Here is a 14527-nt window from a genome sequence, read left to right as displayed (position 1 = left end):
CTCCTCTTCCTCCTCTCGCGCCATCGCTCCTGCCCCTTGGGTCCTGCCTGTTCTCTCCAGCCCCGCTGCTCTGTGCAGAGCTTCCCACTTGAGCATCCCTGGCAGATGCCATTAGCAGGCTCTCACCCCTCCCCTGCCTCCTCGTTAATGAAGACATTAAGCACGGCGGCTGCTACCTTAGGCCTCCGCAGCTCCTCACCTCCTTTCACGGCTCCTTCCTGGGGGGGGCGATTCCCCTGTTGTCCCACCCCAGCTTTCTGTGGGGCCACGATGGCCCCTATTCTGGGGAGGAGAGGAGAAGTGACCCGCTGCCATCTCCTGCTGTCCCCCACGGTGGGCAGGGCTTGTCCTTCCCGGGGCCAGGGACGTCCCGGCAGCGAGCACCCCGACTCCGCTCCCCTGCTGCAGCCTGGGGCTTTGTGGCTGGTGCCTGCTCGGGGCCGGGCGCGCTGCTTTGTATGGATGGCGCAGCATTTTGGGTAATGAAATATTCACAGGTCAGTGATTCCTTGAGAAATGACGGGGATCAGTCAATTCCTTTTCAGGGAGTAATTTTCTTCCCCTTCACGGCCTCTGTTTCATGTTGACAGTCATTAGCATGAGCGAGCGGCTGGATCGAAGGGGGGACGTTGTGGCTGTCACGCAGATGAGCTGTGCCGGGCACGGCCTCATGGCAGCCCGTGGTGATGGCATGGCCGTGTGGCCCCTGGGTGCCTGGGGGGCATGCGGGGCCATGTGAGGACCCTCCTGCTGCCACCGGGGCATTTGCTGAGCCCGTCTCTGCCGCCGGCACAGCACAGCGCTGCTGCACTGCCCTGCTCCGAGGCAGCGGGCACGAGGGCGGACGCTCCCATCGGCTTCCCTGTCTGCTGCCCCAGTCTGTCCCCAGCTCCGTGTCCTGCTGGCGGGCACGGCGGGTCCCGCCGCAGCAGTGCGCTGCGGACCTGTTGCAGCAGCGAGCAGCTGCCCTGGCGCAGGCAGAGCGGCGGGCTGGGGCGCCCTCGGGGAATTGCTCAACGCCCTTCCCTGCGCTCGGCTCTGACCTCCGGCTGTCTCGCCGTGCGGCAAGGGGATGCCCTGACAGCGAGTGAGCAAGCAGGAGCCAGTCTGGGTCAGAGTAATGCGCTTGCTGCCTGCCTGCCTGCACTGTCTGCACTGCCTGCAAGATGTGCTGCTCGCTGAGGCTTTGCAGCTTAGAGGAAAATCTTGGCGGCCTCCTTGGATGCTGTGGTGGGGTTAGGACCCCAGCCCCTCGCTGCACCCCTCGGCAGGTGGCTGGTTCCCAGTGGAAGGAGCAGGACAGCCACAGGCATCGGGGACCGGAGCTGGGCTGGCTGCCCACGGCTGCCTGTGGATCCATGCTGCCTTTGCTTCCCGGACACCCGTGGCTGCAGGCTCCTCAGCGTGTGCTGCTCTCAGGGCTCCCTTCTTGCTGGCGGTGGGGAGGTGCATGGTGACGGGGCTGTGCTTCCTCCCCAGCTGCGCCGGGGCTCAGCATGCTGGCTTCCAGCCAGGCTGCGCATGTGCTGTGACCCGGCGGTGCCGTGCCGCCCCTGCACCAGCAACAGTGGCCTGAGCGCAGCGTGCAGGAAGGGGACATCCGCAGGCAGGGCTGGCCAGGTGGGGGTTGCCCTGGGCCGGAGATGAGAGCAGGGCCGGGCCAAGGCGGCGGGGTGGCCACGAGGCTTTTGGAGGAAACTCTGGGCACGTTTGTGGTGGCCGCAGCCATGGGCGAGGGGAGCAGCCCCAGGATGGGCTGCTGCCTGGTTGTAGATCGTGACCGTGTGTGCAAGCGGAGGCTCTGGCTGAGCACTGGCACGGCTTGCTGGCTGACCTTGCGGGGCCACCATGGGACCACCGCGCTGCCTGTCCGTGGCTGGAGGCGGGTGGCAGCAGGTGACGGTTGCTTGTGAGCGGTCGATAACTCAGGGGAGCTCGCACGCTGCACCTTCGCACCGTGCCGGCAGGATGCCCGTCACGGGCGAGGTGCAGCGGCATATTGCAGGGTGCTCAGGGCCAGCGGGTGCCTTGTCATTAGCACAAGCGCTCGGCTAATTGCTCAGACACGTCCTCTGCATTCGGGGGGCTCCTGGTGCATTATTTTCTTAAAAAGGAGCAAATGTTAAAAATGGCGGCGTCAGCCCCGAGCTGACAGGCACAATCACCAAAGTGCGGCGTCGGCAGGAACCGGCCCCACGCGCTAAATGACTTGAAAGGAGATGGCCTGGATTGTGCTGAGGAGGCAGAGTGCGGTGGGGAGAAAGCAAGTGGAGCAAACAAAAAAACTTCATTAATTAAAGAAACTCGTTAATGAGGGACATTTAATCAGCTAAAGATGATATCCACCCCTGCCTGCTGCGGCAGCTGCTGCGCAGGGCTGGTGGCGTGAGGCTGAGCTGCGGGCAGGGCAGGGGAGGCCGCACAGGGGACCTCGGGGTCCCGCCAGCTCTGCCCTCCAGGGCTGGGCTTGGGGAGCGGCATCCCGCAGCCGGCTGGACGGAGCCGCTCTCGGGGGGCTCCCCTGGCCCAGGCTCCTCGGCACAGTGCTCTGCCAAGGAGCCGGTAGGCAGCGGGACGCCCGCCGGCCCGCAGGATGCAGCGGCATGTGCCGTGCTTCCCAGAGCCGCTTCGCCCCTTGACAGCAAAGGCCTCGGCTCACCGTCCCAGCCCCTCTGCTGCCGTCCCCAGGGCCATGGTGCTTCGGCACAGGGCTGTGCCACAGCCCTGCCAGCATCCTGCCTGAGCAGATGTGCAACGCGGGGAGTGGAGGTGGTGGGGTGCCGCTCATGCCCCCCGTGCTGTGTTAAATACCGCCAGCTTTGCTCCACACTCGGTCCCAGGCGCTGCACTAATCTCCTGTCTCGTTTACTAAATGAGGGCCACGGGCCATTAATAATCAGAATTTCTTTTAATGCAAATGTGGAAAGCCGCCCCACGAAGCGCCGTGCAGGAGCATCCCCCGCGCCCCCGGGAGGGACGTGTGGTGCGCGTGCAAGGGATGCCTGTCAGAGCCCCCTGTCCCTGGCACCGACGGGCTGGCACCACGCCATGGGCTCCCCGCGTGGCTGGGCACCCCGAGCTGGGAGCACCCAGCTGCAGGTTGGTGCTGTCTGGCTGCCATCCCTTGGGTGCAGAGGTGGGTCCCCAGCACCCTCCTGGGCACTCGGCACAGGGAGGGACCCAGGGAAGGGGCTGTCGTGGGGCCGGGGCCCCAGTAACCTTCCTGGGAGGAGCAGAGGGGCCCCCTCGCTGCCCAGGGCTGCCCGGGGACAGGGCTTTTCCCGCGCTGCAGGCAGCCCAGAGCAGCTGGCAGGGGAGGACGCAGGCAGCGCGGGGTGCAGAGACGAGTGTTTCCCCGTGATGTCAATGGGCATCACGCAGCCAAACCCATCGCCATCCCCCTCCCCGTGGGGCCCTCACCCCCGGCAGCCCCCCCTCACCGAGCCGAGTAGCCCTGTCCCTGCCCGGGGATGGACGGGCGGCGCTGGTGGGAGGGAGGCACTGGGAGCCATAGATCTGCGCCTCTGCAGCACCAGCAGCCCTGGCGATGGGGAGCAGCAAAACAGGGGAACCTAATGGTCCCTGAATGAAATAATACTTGGGCTGACAAGCGCTGCGACAGCCCTAATTAATAACGGTTATGAACGTGGCTGTCGGGACAGGCTGGCGAGGAGCCAGTGGGGCCCAAGACCTGGGCAGGTGGGGACGATCCCTGCGCCGGCACCCATCTGCGTCCCCTTGCCTGCTGGCTCTTCCTGCCTGGGCAGCAGCGCCCGTCCCCGCTGTGATGGTGGCTGATCCTGGCTATGGTGACAGCAAGGATGAACGTCCAGTGCAGAGCATGCAGGAGCGCTGCAGGCTGCTCCTGCTGCTGGCTCCGTTCACACAGGCAGGGAGGGTCGGGCACTGGGCATCAGGGATGCAGGCAGGGAGGGTTGGGCACTGGGAGCGTGACTGCTGTGACTGTTCGGTGTCTGCCCGCTCCCTGGAGCAGGCTCAGGCGCCGGGGCCAAGGCTGAGCGCAGGATGGAAACCCTTCAGCCTGCGAGGTGGGGTTTGCAGGCAGGAGCGTTGCCCCAGCTGCCCCGGCTGCCCGGCTCGGGAGCAGTGCCGGGGATGGGGCTCCGCCGTCCTGCAGCATCGGCAGCCCTGGGCTGCGCTGGCAGGTGCATCTGGCTGGCGCGTCCCCGAGCAGCTGAGTCAGCATGGGAAGGCGCTGGTGAGCCTGCCAATGACTTGCAGATCTGTAGTGGGATTATTCACGCTGGGTTTGCACGGGGTCCCCGCCGTGCCCCCGGCATGGGCTCCACTGCCTCCCTCGCAGGCGTGACAGCCCTGCCGGCTGGGGGACGGTGGCTGGCAGCGCGGCCCCCCCAGCCTGCCCCCCGCCGTCCCTCCGCACCATAAATCGGCCGCGCACGCAATTAAGGAGCTTGTCTCCACAGGCTGAGCCACAGATGTATTTCATGGGAGCGAGGCTGCCACGGCGGGTTGTAAAGCATCCAAGGGGCTGCCGGCGCTGCCCCGCGCGCTGGCTCAGGCGTTCGCAGCCTCTTGGCTGCCAGTGGGGGCTGCTGCTGTGCGCCGCGGTGGGCGTCTGTGTGTGGCGGCGGGTGCAGCGCACACGTGTGCGAGAGGGGAGAGCCCACGGGTGCATGCGGGGGCTGTGAGGATGGATGGTGGGTGGGTGTGCAGGAGAGGCGTAGGCTGGCAGCCCCACATCACCCCCTCAACCCCATGCCACCCCCGGCAATGGGCAGCCCTCGGCCTGTGGCACGGGTACAGCTCACCCTGTTTGACCGGGGTGGCCAGGCTGGCTGCGTTAGAGCAAAGGGCCTAATCAAATATTTAGCAGTTAATTGATCCCTGTGTGGTGTTTGCCAAGGGGCCATCGACATCCGTCCCTGGCTGCCCCTCCCTGCCTCCCCGGCCCTGCTCCCCTTTGCTTCCACCACCATCACCGGGACACTGGGTTTGCTGCCGGCGGGCGCTGATGCTGTGCAGCCCCCCGGAGCGATGTTGCCAGCCTGGCTTTGCTTTGCCCCACGTTGGGCTCCAAACTGAAGGCTGCCCTGGTTTCCTTCCCCAAGGAGAGGGTGATGTGTGGGTTCCCCTAATTAAGCCCCACGGGGGGGGGTCCGTCCTCCTGCTGCCCGAGCCCCGGTGCACCGGGCAGGCAGGGTCCCAGAGCGGGAGAGGATGGGGGCTTGGCTGCGGGCAGTGCGGCCCAAGAGCTGCCGCGGCACAGAGACAGCCCAGGGTTTGGAGGAGGGACACCAAAAGCTGGGGTGTGGTGGGGATGGGGGGTCTGGGTCTGGCTGCGGGGACCAGGACCCCTCCCCAGGGCAGGTCGCAGCCCAGGCACCCCAGGGACCTCAGTGGGTAAGGGGGACGGTGCCGCTGTCTCGGCAGGGTAACCAGGACGCCACGGCTCCGCCGGACGCGATGGCTCAGCCCTACCCCCCGGCCCAGTACCCCCCGCCCCCCCAGAACGGGATCCCTGCAGAGTATGCGCCGCCGCACCCCCACCCCACGCAGGACTACTCGGGGCAAAGCACAGTACCGGAGCACGCCATGACCCTCTACACACCAGCACAGAGCCACGCCGAGCAGCCGGGCACCGACGCCAGCACACAGTCCATAGCAGGGACGCAGACGGTACCGGTAAGGCAGCGGTGTCCGGGGGGACGGGCGGGGGTCCGAGGGCAGCGCCAGAGCTGCCGGGAGGGGTGCCAGGGCAGCAGTGCTTGCCTGGCTGCGGTCCCTTGGGGTGCCAGGCTGGGTGCCGTGGCCGCCGGCTCTCTCCCTCACAGCCCCCCCGTCATTTCTAATCACTTGTAATCTACCTGCTTGGCTGCCTTCCCACCAGATAGCTTCAATTACGGGGTTGTAATGCAGCGCCAGGGAAAGTGCTGAGCCGAGCACTTCCCAGCCCGGCCCCAGCAGCCCCGCGCTGGGGTCTGCCACCCCCCGCCCCGAGCACACCGGTGTGCCGCGGTCACGGCCCCCGGGCACCGTGCCACTGGGCTGACAGAGGGGGGAGAGAGGCCAGTGTGAGGCCACCCAGTGCTGGCTGGCTCTCTGCAGTGGGTCACTCCCAGGCCTCCCCCTCCCCAGGGTGTGCTCCCTGCACCCCCCCAGCACTCAGCCCCCCAGGTCCCTGGTACCACTTGTGGGGAGGGTGATGCCCTGACCCCACTGGCAGCACCGGCTGAGGCGGGGAGGTGCAGGCAGAGATCCCCTCTGGCATAACCCTGACTCACCGGGCTGCGGGGAGACCCACAGGGTGCTGCCCAGAGCTTGGGAACCGCAGGGTCCAGGGTGTCCCTGGGGGCAGGTAGGGCTAGGCGCAGGGGCAAGGGACAGTCCCCAAGCCTGGACCCCCGCCGGGGGCCACGGAGATGGCAAGGCCGGGAGCTGATGGCCGGCGGTGCTTCCCGCAGCAGACAGATGAGGCGGCACAGACAGACAGCCAGCAGCTACACTCCTCAGACAACACAGACAAGCAGCAGCCCAAGAGGTTACACGTCTCCAACATCCCCTTCCGATTCCGGGACCCTGACCTGCGGCAAATGTTTGGGGTGAGTCCGGTCCCATCCAGCCACCCACGTCCCCTGCTCTCCACTCGGGTGCTGCCCTGTGGCACCACAGGGACCCCGGCACTGTCCCGTCCCAAGGGCCCATCCTGCCCAGCCTGCGGCGTGCCCGGGCACCTCCATGCCGCTGCTGGCCGGGAGCGGTGGTTTGCGGGATTTGCACCCTGGTTAACAGCCGGGCTGTCGGACCAAGGCCCGTGCGTGGAGCAACACAGAGCCCTTGTCCCCCTCCCCTTGTCCCCTCCCCAGCCCTCATTAGGATTCAGAGCAGTGCAGGCTAATGAGATTTTGGGTGATACTGCTCAAGTCCTGGAAGAGTGGGTGCTGTGGGGGGCAGGGGGGGCTCTCCCCTGCATGGCACCGAGAGTCACCCGGTCTGGCCCTCAAGGCAGCCCCCTGCCCGTCCCTGGCCCGACCGGGCGCAGAGCCCTGTGCCAGCAGCCCCGGGTGCGGGCGTGGGACCGGGGGCTCTGCGGGCGCTCACCCCTCTGCTCTCTCTGCTTGCAGCAATTCGGGAAGATCCTGGATGTGGAGATCATTTTCAATGAGCGGGGCTCCAAGGTGGGTGCTGCCCGCGGCCGGTGCCATTACGGCAAGCCCCAGGGAGGGGGCCAGGCAGAGCTGGGATGCCTGGCAGCTCCTCTGCCCACTCTCCCCTCCTCTCCTGGCCCGCAGGACCCAGGCATGGGGTACCCCATCTCGGGGCAGCCCTGTCCCACTGCCCTGCGCCGGCTGGTGGGGCCGTGCGGGTCCCTGCGCCCCGAGCACCGGAGGGAGGGGAGGACTCGCTCTCCCCCCCTGCACAGACAGCTCCTGTCCCTCTGTGTGTGGATGTCTCTGTTGTATCTTCCCCGCTTTCTGTGCCCCTCTCCCAGACTCTTCTCCCAGCTCACGGGCGATGCTGGGGCCTCAGCCGGGACCCTCGGACCCAGCGGGGGCCCCGGCCCAGGCTCTCCATCTCTGCACTGCGGCAGCCTCATCTCCTGCGCCAGCTCTCCTGATTCACCCCCTCTCTCTCTCTGTCCCCGCACCCTCTCTCTGTCTCTCTCTGTCTCTTTCTTTCTCCTTTTCTCCTCTGCTCACAGGGTTTTGGGTTTGTAACTTTTGAAACTAGCACAGATGCCGACCGGGCACGGGAGAAGCTGAATGGCACCATCGTAGAGGGCCGGAAGATTGAGGTGCTCAGATAAGTGTGCTAGTGCCATGCTTGCGTGTGCGTGTGTCCCCTCCGCCCTGCCTGGGGGCCCTCTCCTGCCGGGGGCTGCAGGCAGGGCAGAGCTGCCTGGGAGCTGCAGGCAGGGGAGAGCCAGGGCAGGGGGCACTTTGGGGCAGCCCCAGGTCCCACCCCAGTCCCGCATGCCCCAGGGGAGGCTTGCCCGGCGTGTGCATGCATCTGTGAATGCGGCACGGGAGCATGTGTGCTGGCTGCCGGGAAGGTTGTCACTTGGCGCAAGGAGCATCCGGCTCAAAAGAACCTCCCGCATGCGGGAAGAGCTGGGGCACCGGCCCGGGCTCTGGCTGCGTTTTGCCGGTTACAGCGGGGTCTGGCAGACCCCAGCTGCCTGCAGCCCCCGTGCCCGCCACGCAGCCGCCCCGAGCTCTGCAGGGAGGAGAAGGGCTCTCTGCTCCGCGTGCCGTCCCCACCTCCCCTGCGCCCGGAGGGGAAAAGGATGCTGTGCAGGGCTCCCGCACCCGCTGTGCAGGCAGCTGCCGCGCTCCCCAGCCCCCCGAGGCTTTTATTTCTTCAAGCCAGGCAGAGGGATTAGGCTCTGCCCGTTCGTTGGCAGCACCTTGCTGATAACTGGCGAGTGGCGGGAAGCGGGGCAGCACATGGTGGAGGGAGCGGGACGCAAACGTCCCCAGCAGTGCTGAGCGCAGGGAAGGGCAGCCTGGCAGGGCACAGCGATGCCCCATGGACAGGCCCTGCCTGTTGGAGAACGTGGTCTGACAAATCTGGGCAGGAGCTCGCGGGCACTTGCAGGAGTGACCCGGGCTCCTGCCGCAAGCGCATCCTTCCTGCAGGCTGGGTTGGGCATGGGGTGGGGACAGGAGGTGGCCGAGCCTGGTGGCAGCATGTCAGGGCTCGGCCTGAGCACGGCACCACAGCTGTCAGGGCATCAGCCACCAGCCCAACCAACGCTCGTCACTGGAGCCGGGAGGCCTGGGCTGGCCGGGGGTACGGGCAGGACTGCATCACGGCGGGGCGGCTGCGGGCAGAGGCTCGTCCCATGTCTCCCCGTGCAGCTGGCATCCTTCGCTCTGGCATCTGAAGCAGCAGTGACGTGCGCCGAATGCAGCCGAGAGGGCCCTGGACCGCGGCCTCGCCAGCCCCGCTGCCTGCAGGCACTGAGCTCCCATCCGCTCTCTCCGCAGGTGAACAACGCCACAGCCCGGGTCATGACGAACAAGAAGGCTGCCAACCCCTACACCAACGGTAAGGGCCAGCGCGAGGAGAGCTGGAGCTGCAGCGGGCAGGGGCATCCCTGGGCACCCGCACTCCCTCGCTGCCAGGCTGCCGCTGAGCTCCTGCAGCAAACGCCCTCCGCACCCTTGGGCAGACGGGAGAGCGGCCGCTCCGTACCCAATGTGGGGGTGCAGCCGCCCCCCCCGGGCACCCCACGCCCTGCAGCCACCCGGGGATGGGAGTTGTGGCCCCTTGGAGGCCAGCTGGGGGGTGGGGGGAGCGCTGCGGGGAGGGTACCCCTGGCCTTACCAGCTCTCCCTGCCTGCAGGCTGGAAGCTGAACCCAGTGGTGGGAGCAGTCTACGGCCCCGAGTTCTACGCAGGTAACGTCAGGTTGGGGTCGGCCCCGCCGCGGGTCCCCCTGAACATTGGCTCCGCACCGTGTCCGATCCGCCGCTGCTCTGAGCAGCGAGCAGCCCCCAGCCCCTCTCCCCCTCCTGCACCCCTGTGTGCACAGCTCCCCCCCCACATCCCCTCACCCCAGCGTCCCTGCAGGGCTTTGTCCCCACAGGCCAGGGTACAGAGACAGGCTCTGGCACGGGATGCCCTGTGGTGGCTGCGGGGGTCCCAGCCATGCGCTGTGGGGAGCTGCTGCGGAAAGCCCACGTTTGTCCCCTCCCTCCTGCAGTAACGGGGTTCCCGTACCCTGCCACGGGGACGGCCGTGGCCTACCGAGGGGCACACTTACGGGGACGAGGACGCGCCGTCTACAACACCTTCCGGGCTGCCCCGCCACCGCCACCCATCCCCACCTACGGCGCGTGAGTACCCGGGCGGCGGGGGCCACTGCCTGCCTTGGGGCGGGGGGTCTGTTTGTTGCCGCGTTGCTCCGATTCTGCTGCCATCAGCGTCACCATTGCCGGGCTCTCACGCTTTGGGAACGGGCTGCAGCTCCCCCAGCACCTGCCTGGCCTCAGGCTCTGTGAAACCCTCCCAGGCTGCTGCCCCTCAGAGTGACCCACGTGCTCACCAGCCTCCTGTGCCCCAAAGCACGGACTGTTATTCCAGTCGTGTTGGTTGGTTGAACAGAAATACTCTCTCTCCCGGCACACACGGCCGCTCTGGTGTCAGGCGCGGCCATGGCAATCTGTGGCCACTTGGTTGCTCCCAGCAGTGATCGTGCCCCGGACTCCTCCATCCCTGTGGCACCCCCTGCCCTTGGCTGTGCCCTCCGCCCGTCCCCACGTCCCTGCCCTCCCTGCCAGGAGTCCCAGCCCGGGACGTACCCTCGGGCTGCCTGAATGGCCACTCCTCGCCCGTCGGCTGCACTGCTGGAAGCAGCTCCCCCAGTTCACCAGCTTCACCCCAGTCCCTCTTGGTCGGTGACACAGGCCGGGCTCTGACATCTCCGACTCATTTACAGGGTCGTCTACCAGGACGGGTTCTACGGAGCGGAGATCTATGTAAGTGCTGTGCCTGGGTCTGGGCCACGCTGGGGACCCTGTGCCAGGGCGGGGGGCGAGTGGCACTGGGCAGCTCCGCATTGGGCTCTGCCCCCTGCCAGCCCCTTCCGCTGGGGAAGGCAGCTGGAGCCCAGGCGGAGTGTGGACATGAGCGCAGCTCCTCCGGAGTGAGCGGGGTGGCACCACACAGGGTCCTGTGCCCCCAGCCGGGCCCCTCGCAGGGCCAGCACCATGCGGGATTTACGGCCTCGGCGAGCACCAGTGCGCTGTCTTACACTGGCATTTAACCTCCATATTGAAGAAGCCATGGGCGATATTTCAGGCGGGCGGCTGAAGGATTTATCTAACGTGACACCTCATTAAAGCGATCAGGGAGGTGACATTCTCTCCTCTGGAAATTTAATTTTTTAAGGTTAATGTTTGTGAAAGCCCCTGGGGAATGGTAATGAGGCTGGTGTGTGCCTGGTGGCATGGGCACCAGCTCCCCACGGGGTCCCACCACTGCTCTGCAGCCTCCGGGGCAGCGCCGGGGGGTGCCCAGCTGCCCTGGCCCCCCGAGCCTCCCCCAGCGGGTGCTGCCCCCCTCCCTGACGACAGTCTCTCCTCCACTGCAGGGGGGCTACGCCGCCTACAGATACGCCCAGCCTGCGGCAGCAGCGGCAGCGTACAGCGACAGGTAAGCACCGCTGCACTGCAGGCATCGCTCCCAGGGAGGGGGGGGAAGCCCCGTTTCACCCACTGCACCGGCCGGTCCAACACACCCCAGCTTTTGTGCCCCGCGGGACGAGGACGGAGCCAGGCACGAGGAGGGTGTCCTGCAAACCAGGGCCCCTGCGCTCCCCCTGGGCTCATTCTGAAAAGGCCTGGAGCCCAGGCAGGCAGAAGCGGGGAGGTCCCAGGGGGCTCCCAGGCACAGCAGGGGGAAGCAGCGGCTGGGCAGGGGGGCTGCTGACGGGAGATGGGACCCCAACCCCAGTCGCTAATGCCCGCCACTGTGTTTGCTCCTAGTTACGGCAGAGTGTATGCAACGGCAGACCCGTACCACCACACCATCGGCCCCGCCGCCACGTACAGCATCGGCACCATGGTAAGAGCAGCCCCCACGGCCTTTCTTTGCTTCCCAGCACAAGCTGCAGCCAGCCCGGGGAGGGGGGGCCGGCATGGCAGCACAGGGAGCCTGCGGGGTGCAGGGGCAGGCGAGGGGTGCGGGGCAGCCCTGCACGCGGGGTCTGTGGGAGGGGGAGTCAGGAGCTGGCGGCGGCGGCAGGAGCAGCGCAGCCCCTGCCTGGCTCTGTCCACAGGCAGGGAAGAGAGGAGGCCCCCCCGGAGCCGTGCCTCCACCCCATGTGCCCCGTTACACCTGGCCAGCGGCAGCCCCATGCAGTCCTGCCTGTGCACGCCGCTTCCCGGGGGCCCAGCTGCCCCCCACGCCGGCTGCCTGGGCAGCACCCCAGGGCCCTGCCCGGGGACCAGGACCCCCTTTCTCGTCCCCAGCACTCCCCAGGCCCCGGCACGCAGCCACGCACAGGGAGCACGTGTGTGCGCGCCAGCGCCTGCAGCCCACCCGCGCGCCACGCCTCTTAGCTAGCTTCACAACCAGCATCAAAGATGAAAAATCCCACTCACGGGCGGGATCTCAAAGCCAACCCGTCTTTTTCTTCCTTTTTTTAACCCCTCCACCCCCGGCTGGGGCTGGGCTGCCGAGCGCCCCTCGGCACCCCCAGCCCTGGGCAGCCGCTAGCGAGGGGCTGTGGCCCCTCCGTCCCGTGGGGATGGGCAGGGCGGGTACCAGCCCAGCGCTGCAGCGGGGATGGGGACAGGCTCCTCCGCGGTCACTGCAGGCGGGAGGAGGCCCAGCCACAGTGGTGCCATGCTGGGGGTACCGGGGCTCGGGGCACCCTGCAACCCCTGGCCCATGCACGGCCCCAAGGCAGCACCCGTGGCCGTCCCAGAGCCCAGGCAGCACTGGGCACCCTTGGCCCTGCCCGCCCCTCACGTCCCAAGGACAGAAGCAATTTGGTGTCATTTTAAAGAGGAAAAAAAAAAAAAAAGAAAAAAAAAGGGAAGAACTGGGCTTTGCCTCTCTCTCGAATACTGATTGGCTTTTTTTTCATCTTTGATGTTGCAGGCTAGTCTATACCGAGGAGGGTACAGCCGCTTCACTCCCTACTAGCAAGACAGACACAGCCCCTCCCACCACTAACACTGACTGCTCACTAGCACCAAACCAAACCAGGCAGACAGAGCCGAGGCCGAGCCTCTGGAGGAACCGCGGGCCCTGCCCGGGCGGGCTGGGGCTGGGGCTCAGGCCGGGCTCCGCTGAGCCGCGGCAGCCCACACCCCTAGGGTTACCTCAAGCTGCTCCATCCCACCGCCCGCCCGCGTCTCCTGCACCGTCCGCCTGCCCCGGCGCAGCCCTGCGCCTCGGTGCTGCCGAGCACCACAGGGCCCCGGGCAGCTCCTGCCCCTGGCATCCCTGGCACCAGCCCTCGGCCCCAGCAGCACCCCGTTCCCAGAGCCGGGTCACGGGGTCCCTGTGCCCAAGCCCCTGGCGGGCACTGCCGTTGCTGGGGGTGCAGAGGGCTCGTCCCCCCGCGAGGCAGGAGGGGATGCTCTGCCCACGGGTGCGGGGGCACGGCGCCGACGGCAGCCCCGGAGCAGCCCCTCTGCCCCCCCATAGGAGAGAGAGGAGCCGGTGGGGGCTGCTGCAAGCTCCAGGGACGGAGCCGGGCTGGGACGGGTGCGGGACCCCCGGGGACAGCTCCCCTGGGGAAAGCCCCCCGGGCAGTAGCGCTTCTCCGGGCCCACTGCGCTGCTGTGCGGAGGAGCTGCGGTGTGGCAGGCTGGCTGGGCAGGCGTGGGGCGCGGTGCGGGGCTCGGGGGGCCGGGCTGGTGGCCACGTCCCCCCCGGGCCAGCGGCTCGGCCAGGCTGCCCTGCGCGCTGCTCCAGCGAAAGACCTGCCTCTCTGTTTCTGTTGTAGTGAAACCGCGGCCGTTTCCTTCTGGGACCAGGAAGGGCAAAAAAATCCACACACACACAAAAAAATAAAAAATAAAAGAATCAAAAGCAAAGCAACAAAAAAAAAAAAAAGCAAAGCGGTAACAGCCAAGTGAAAGTCCCATACTGTCCACACACGCACCGAGCGAGCGAGTCCCGGAGGAGCGCCGTGGCAAGCACGGACCGGCCGGACGCACCAGAGGGACCCCTCTCCGCCCCGGCCCCGCAGCCCGTGGCAGGGAGGGAGAGCCGGCACGCCGCCGAGCGCGGGGGCGTCCGGAGGGGCCTCCGCCCGTCCAGGCGCAGGGCCTGGGCACCACGTCTTCCTTTCAGCCCCGGCGCGGCGGCACTGGGGGTGCCGGCGGAGCGCTGCGGCACGTCGCCCCTTCCCTGGCTCTGGGGACTGGGCGCTGGGGTGGGAACCCAGCTTTGTGTTTCCAGTGCTCTGGCGCTTGCCGGTCATCAGCGTGTCGAGTGTGCGAGGCCTCGGCTCCCGCATGGAGCTGGGGCGGCGGCGCAGCCGCTTTGCTGAGGCGCTGGGCGTTGCAGGGGGACAAGCCTCTGCCTTTTAAAGGGAATTTTTGTTAAGAGGAGCTTGCAACTCGCTTGCAATCCCTTTCCCCTCCCCTCCCTTCCCCTCCCCTCCATCCCCTGATGCATCCAGGGCTCCCACCCCGCAGGGAGCAGCCCTGACCGACGCCGCTCGGGCCCCCTGTGCTAAGCCGGGACGGGGACTGCCCCAATCCTGCTCCCGCTCCTGCCTGCTCTGCAGCGCGGGACACGCTCACGGCCACCCGTCCCTGCCCGAGACAGCGGGACCCCACCAGCCCTCAGTGCGGGGTCTCAGCCATCGCATCGCCCAGGACTGGGGGCCAGCATCACCCGCGGGGACCAGCCCGAGCCCCAGGGTCGGTCTGCAGCAGCCGTCGTGCCGGGTCCGGTGCCCAGTGGCACGGGGCGCTGCGGAGCCTACTCCGGGGTGCAGCCCCGTCCCGCAGGGCGGCCTCACGCTCAGCCCCCCGCCCCGCGTGGCTCCGCCACTCCTCAAACCTCACTTTATAGTCTGC

The 14527-nt window shown here is 67.4% G+C and overlaps 1 protein-coding gene across 5 annotated transcripts; it reads left to right on the top strand.

The window, feature by feature from the left end:
• Positions 1 to 5415: 5415 nt before the first annotated feature.
• Positions 5416 to 12642, top strand: RBFOX3 (RNA binding fox-1 homolog 3). Of its 5 annotated transcripts, none has more exons than XM_050908275.1 (11): positions 5416 to 5658; positions 6444 to 6581; positions 7104 to 7157; positions 7682 to 7774; positions 8970 to 9030; positions 9329 to 9382; positions 9688 to 9820; positions 10423 to 10462; positions 11077 to 11138; positions 11471 to 11549; positions 12591 to 12642. In XM_050908275.1, the coding sequence occupies exons 1-11, from the start codon at positions 5446 to 5448 to the stop codon at positions 12633 to 12635; spliced, it is 972 nt and encodes a 323-aa protein (XP_050764232.1). In that variant the 5' UTR covers positions 5416 to 5445; the 3' UTR covers positions 12636 to 12642. The 5 variants fall into 5 exon arrangements, with proteins under 5 accessions (XP_050764232.1, XP_050764231.1, XP_050764228.1 ...); XM_050908274.1 differs by having other exon boundaries at positions 9329 to 9442; positions 9661 to 9820; positions 10423 to 10460; positions 11072 to 11138; XM_050908271.1 differs by having other exon boundaries at positions 5431 to 5664.
• The last annotated feature ends 1885 nt before the right edge of the window (positions 12643 to 14527 follow it).

The sequence above is a fragment of the Gymnogyps californianus genome, chromosome 19 (genome assembly GCF_018139145.2).
Source record: "Gymnogyps californianus isolate 813 chromosome 19, ASM1813914v2, whole genome shotgun sequence".
In the NCBI taxonomy this organism is placed as follows: Eukaryota; Metazoa; Chordata; class Aves; order Accipitriformes; family Cathartidae; genus Gymnogyps; species Gymnogyps californianus.
The sequence above is the reverse complement of the archived record's forward strand: the minus strand, read 5'-3'. Positions and strand labels throughout refer to the sequence as shown.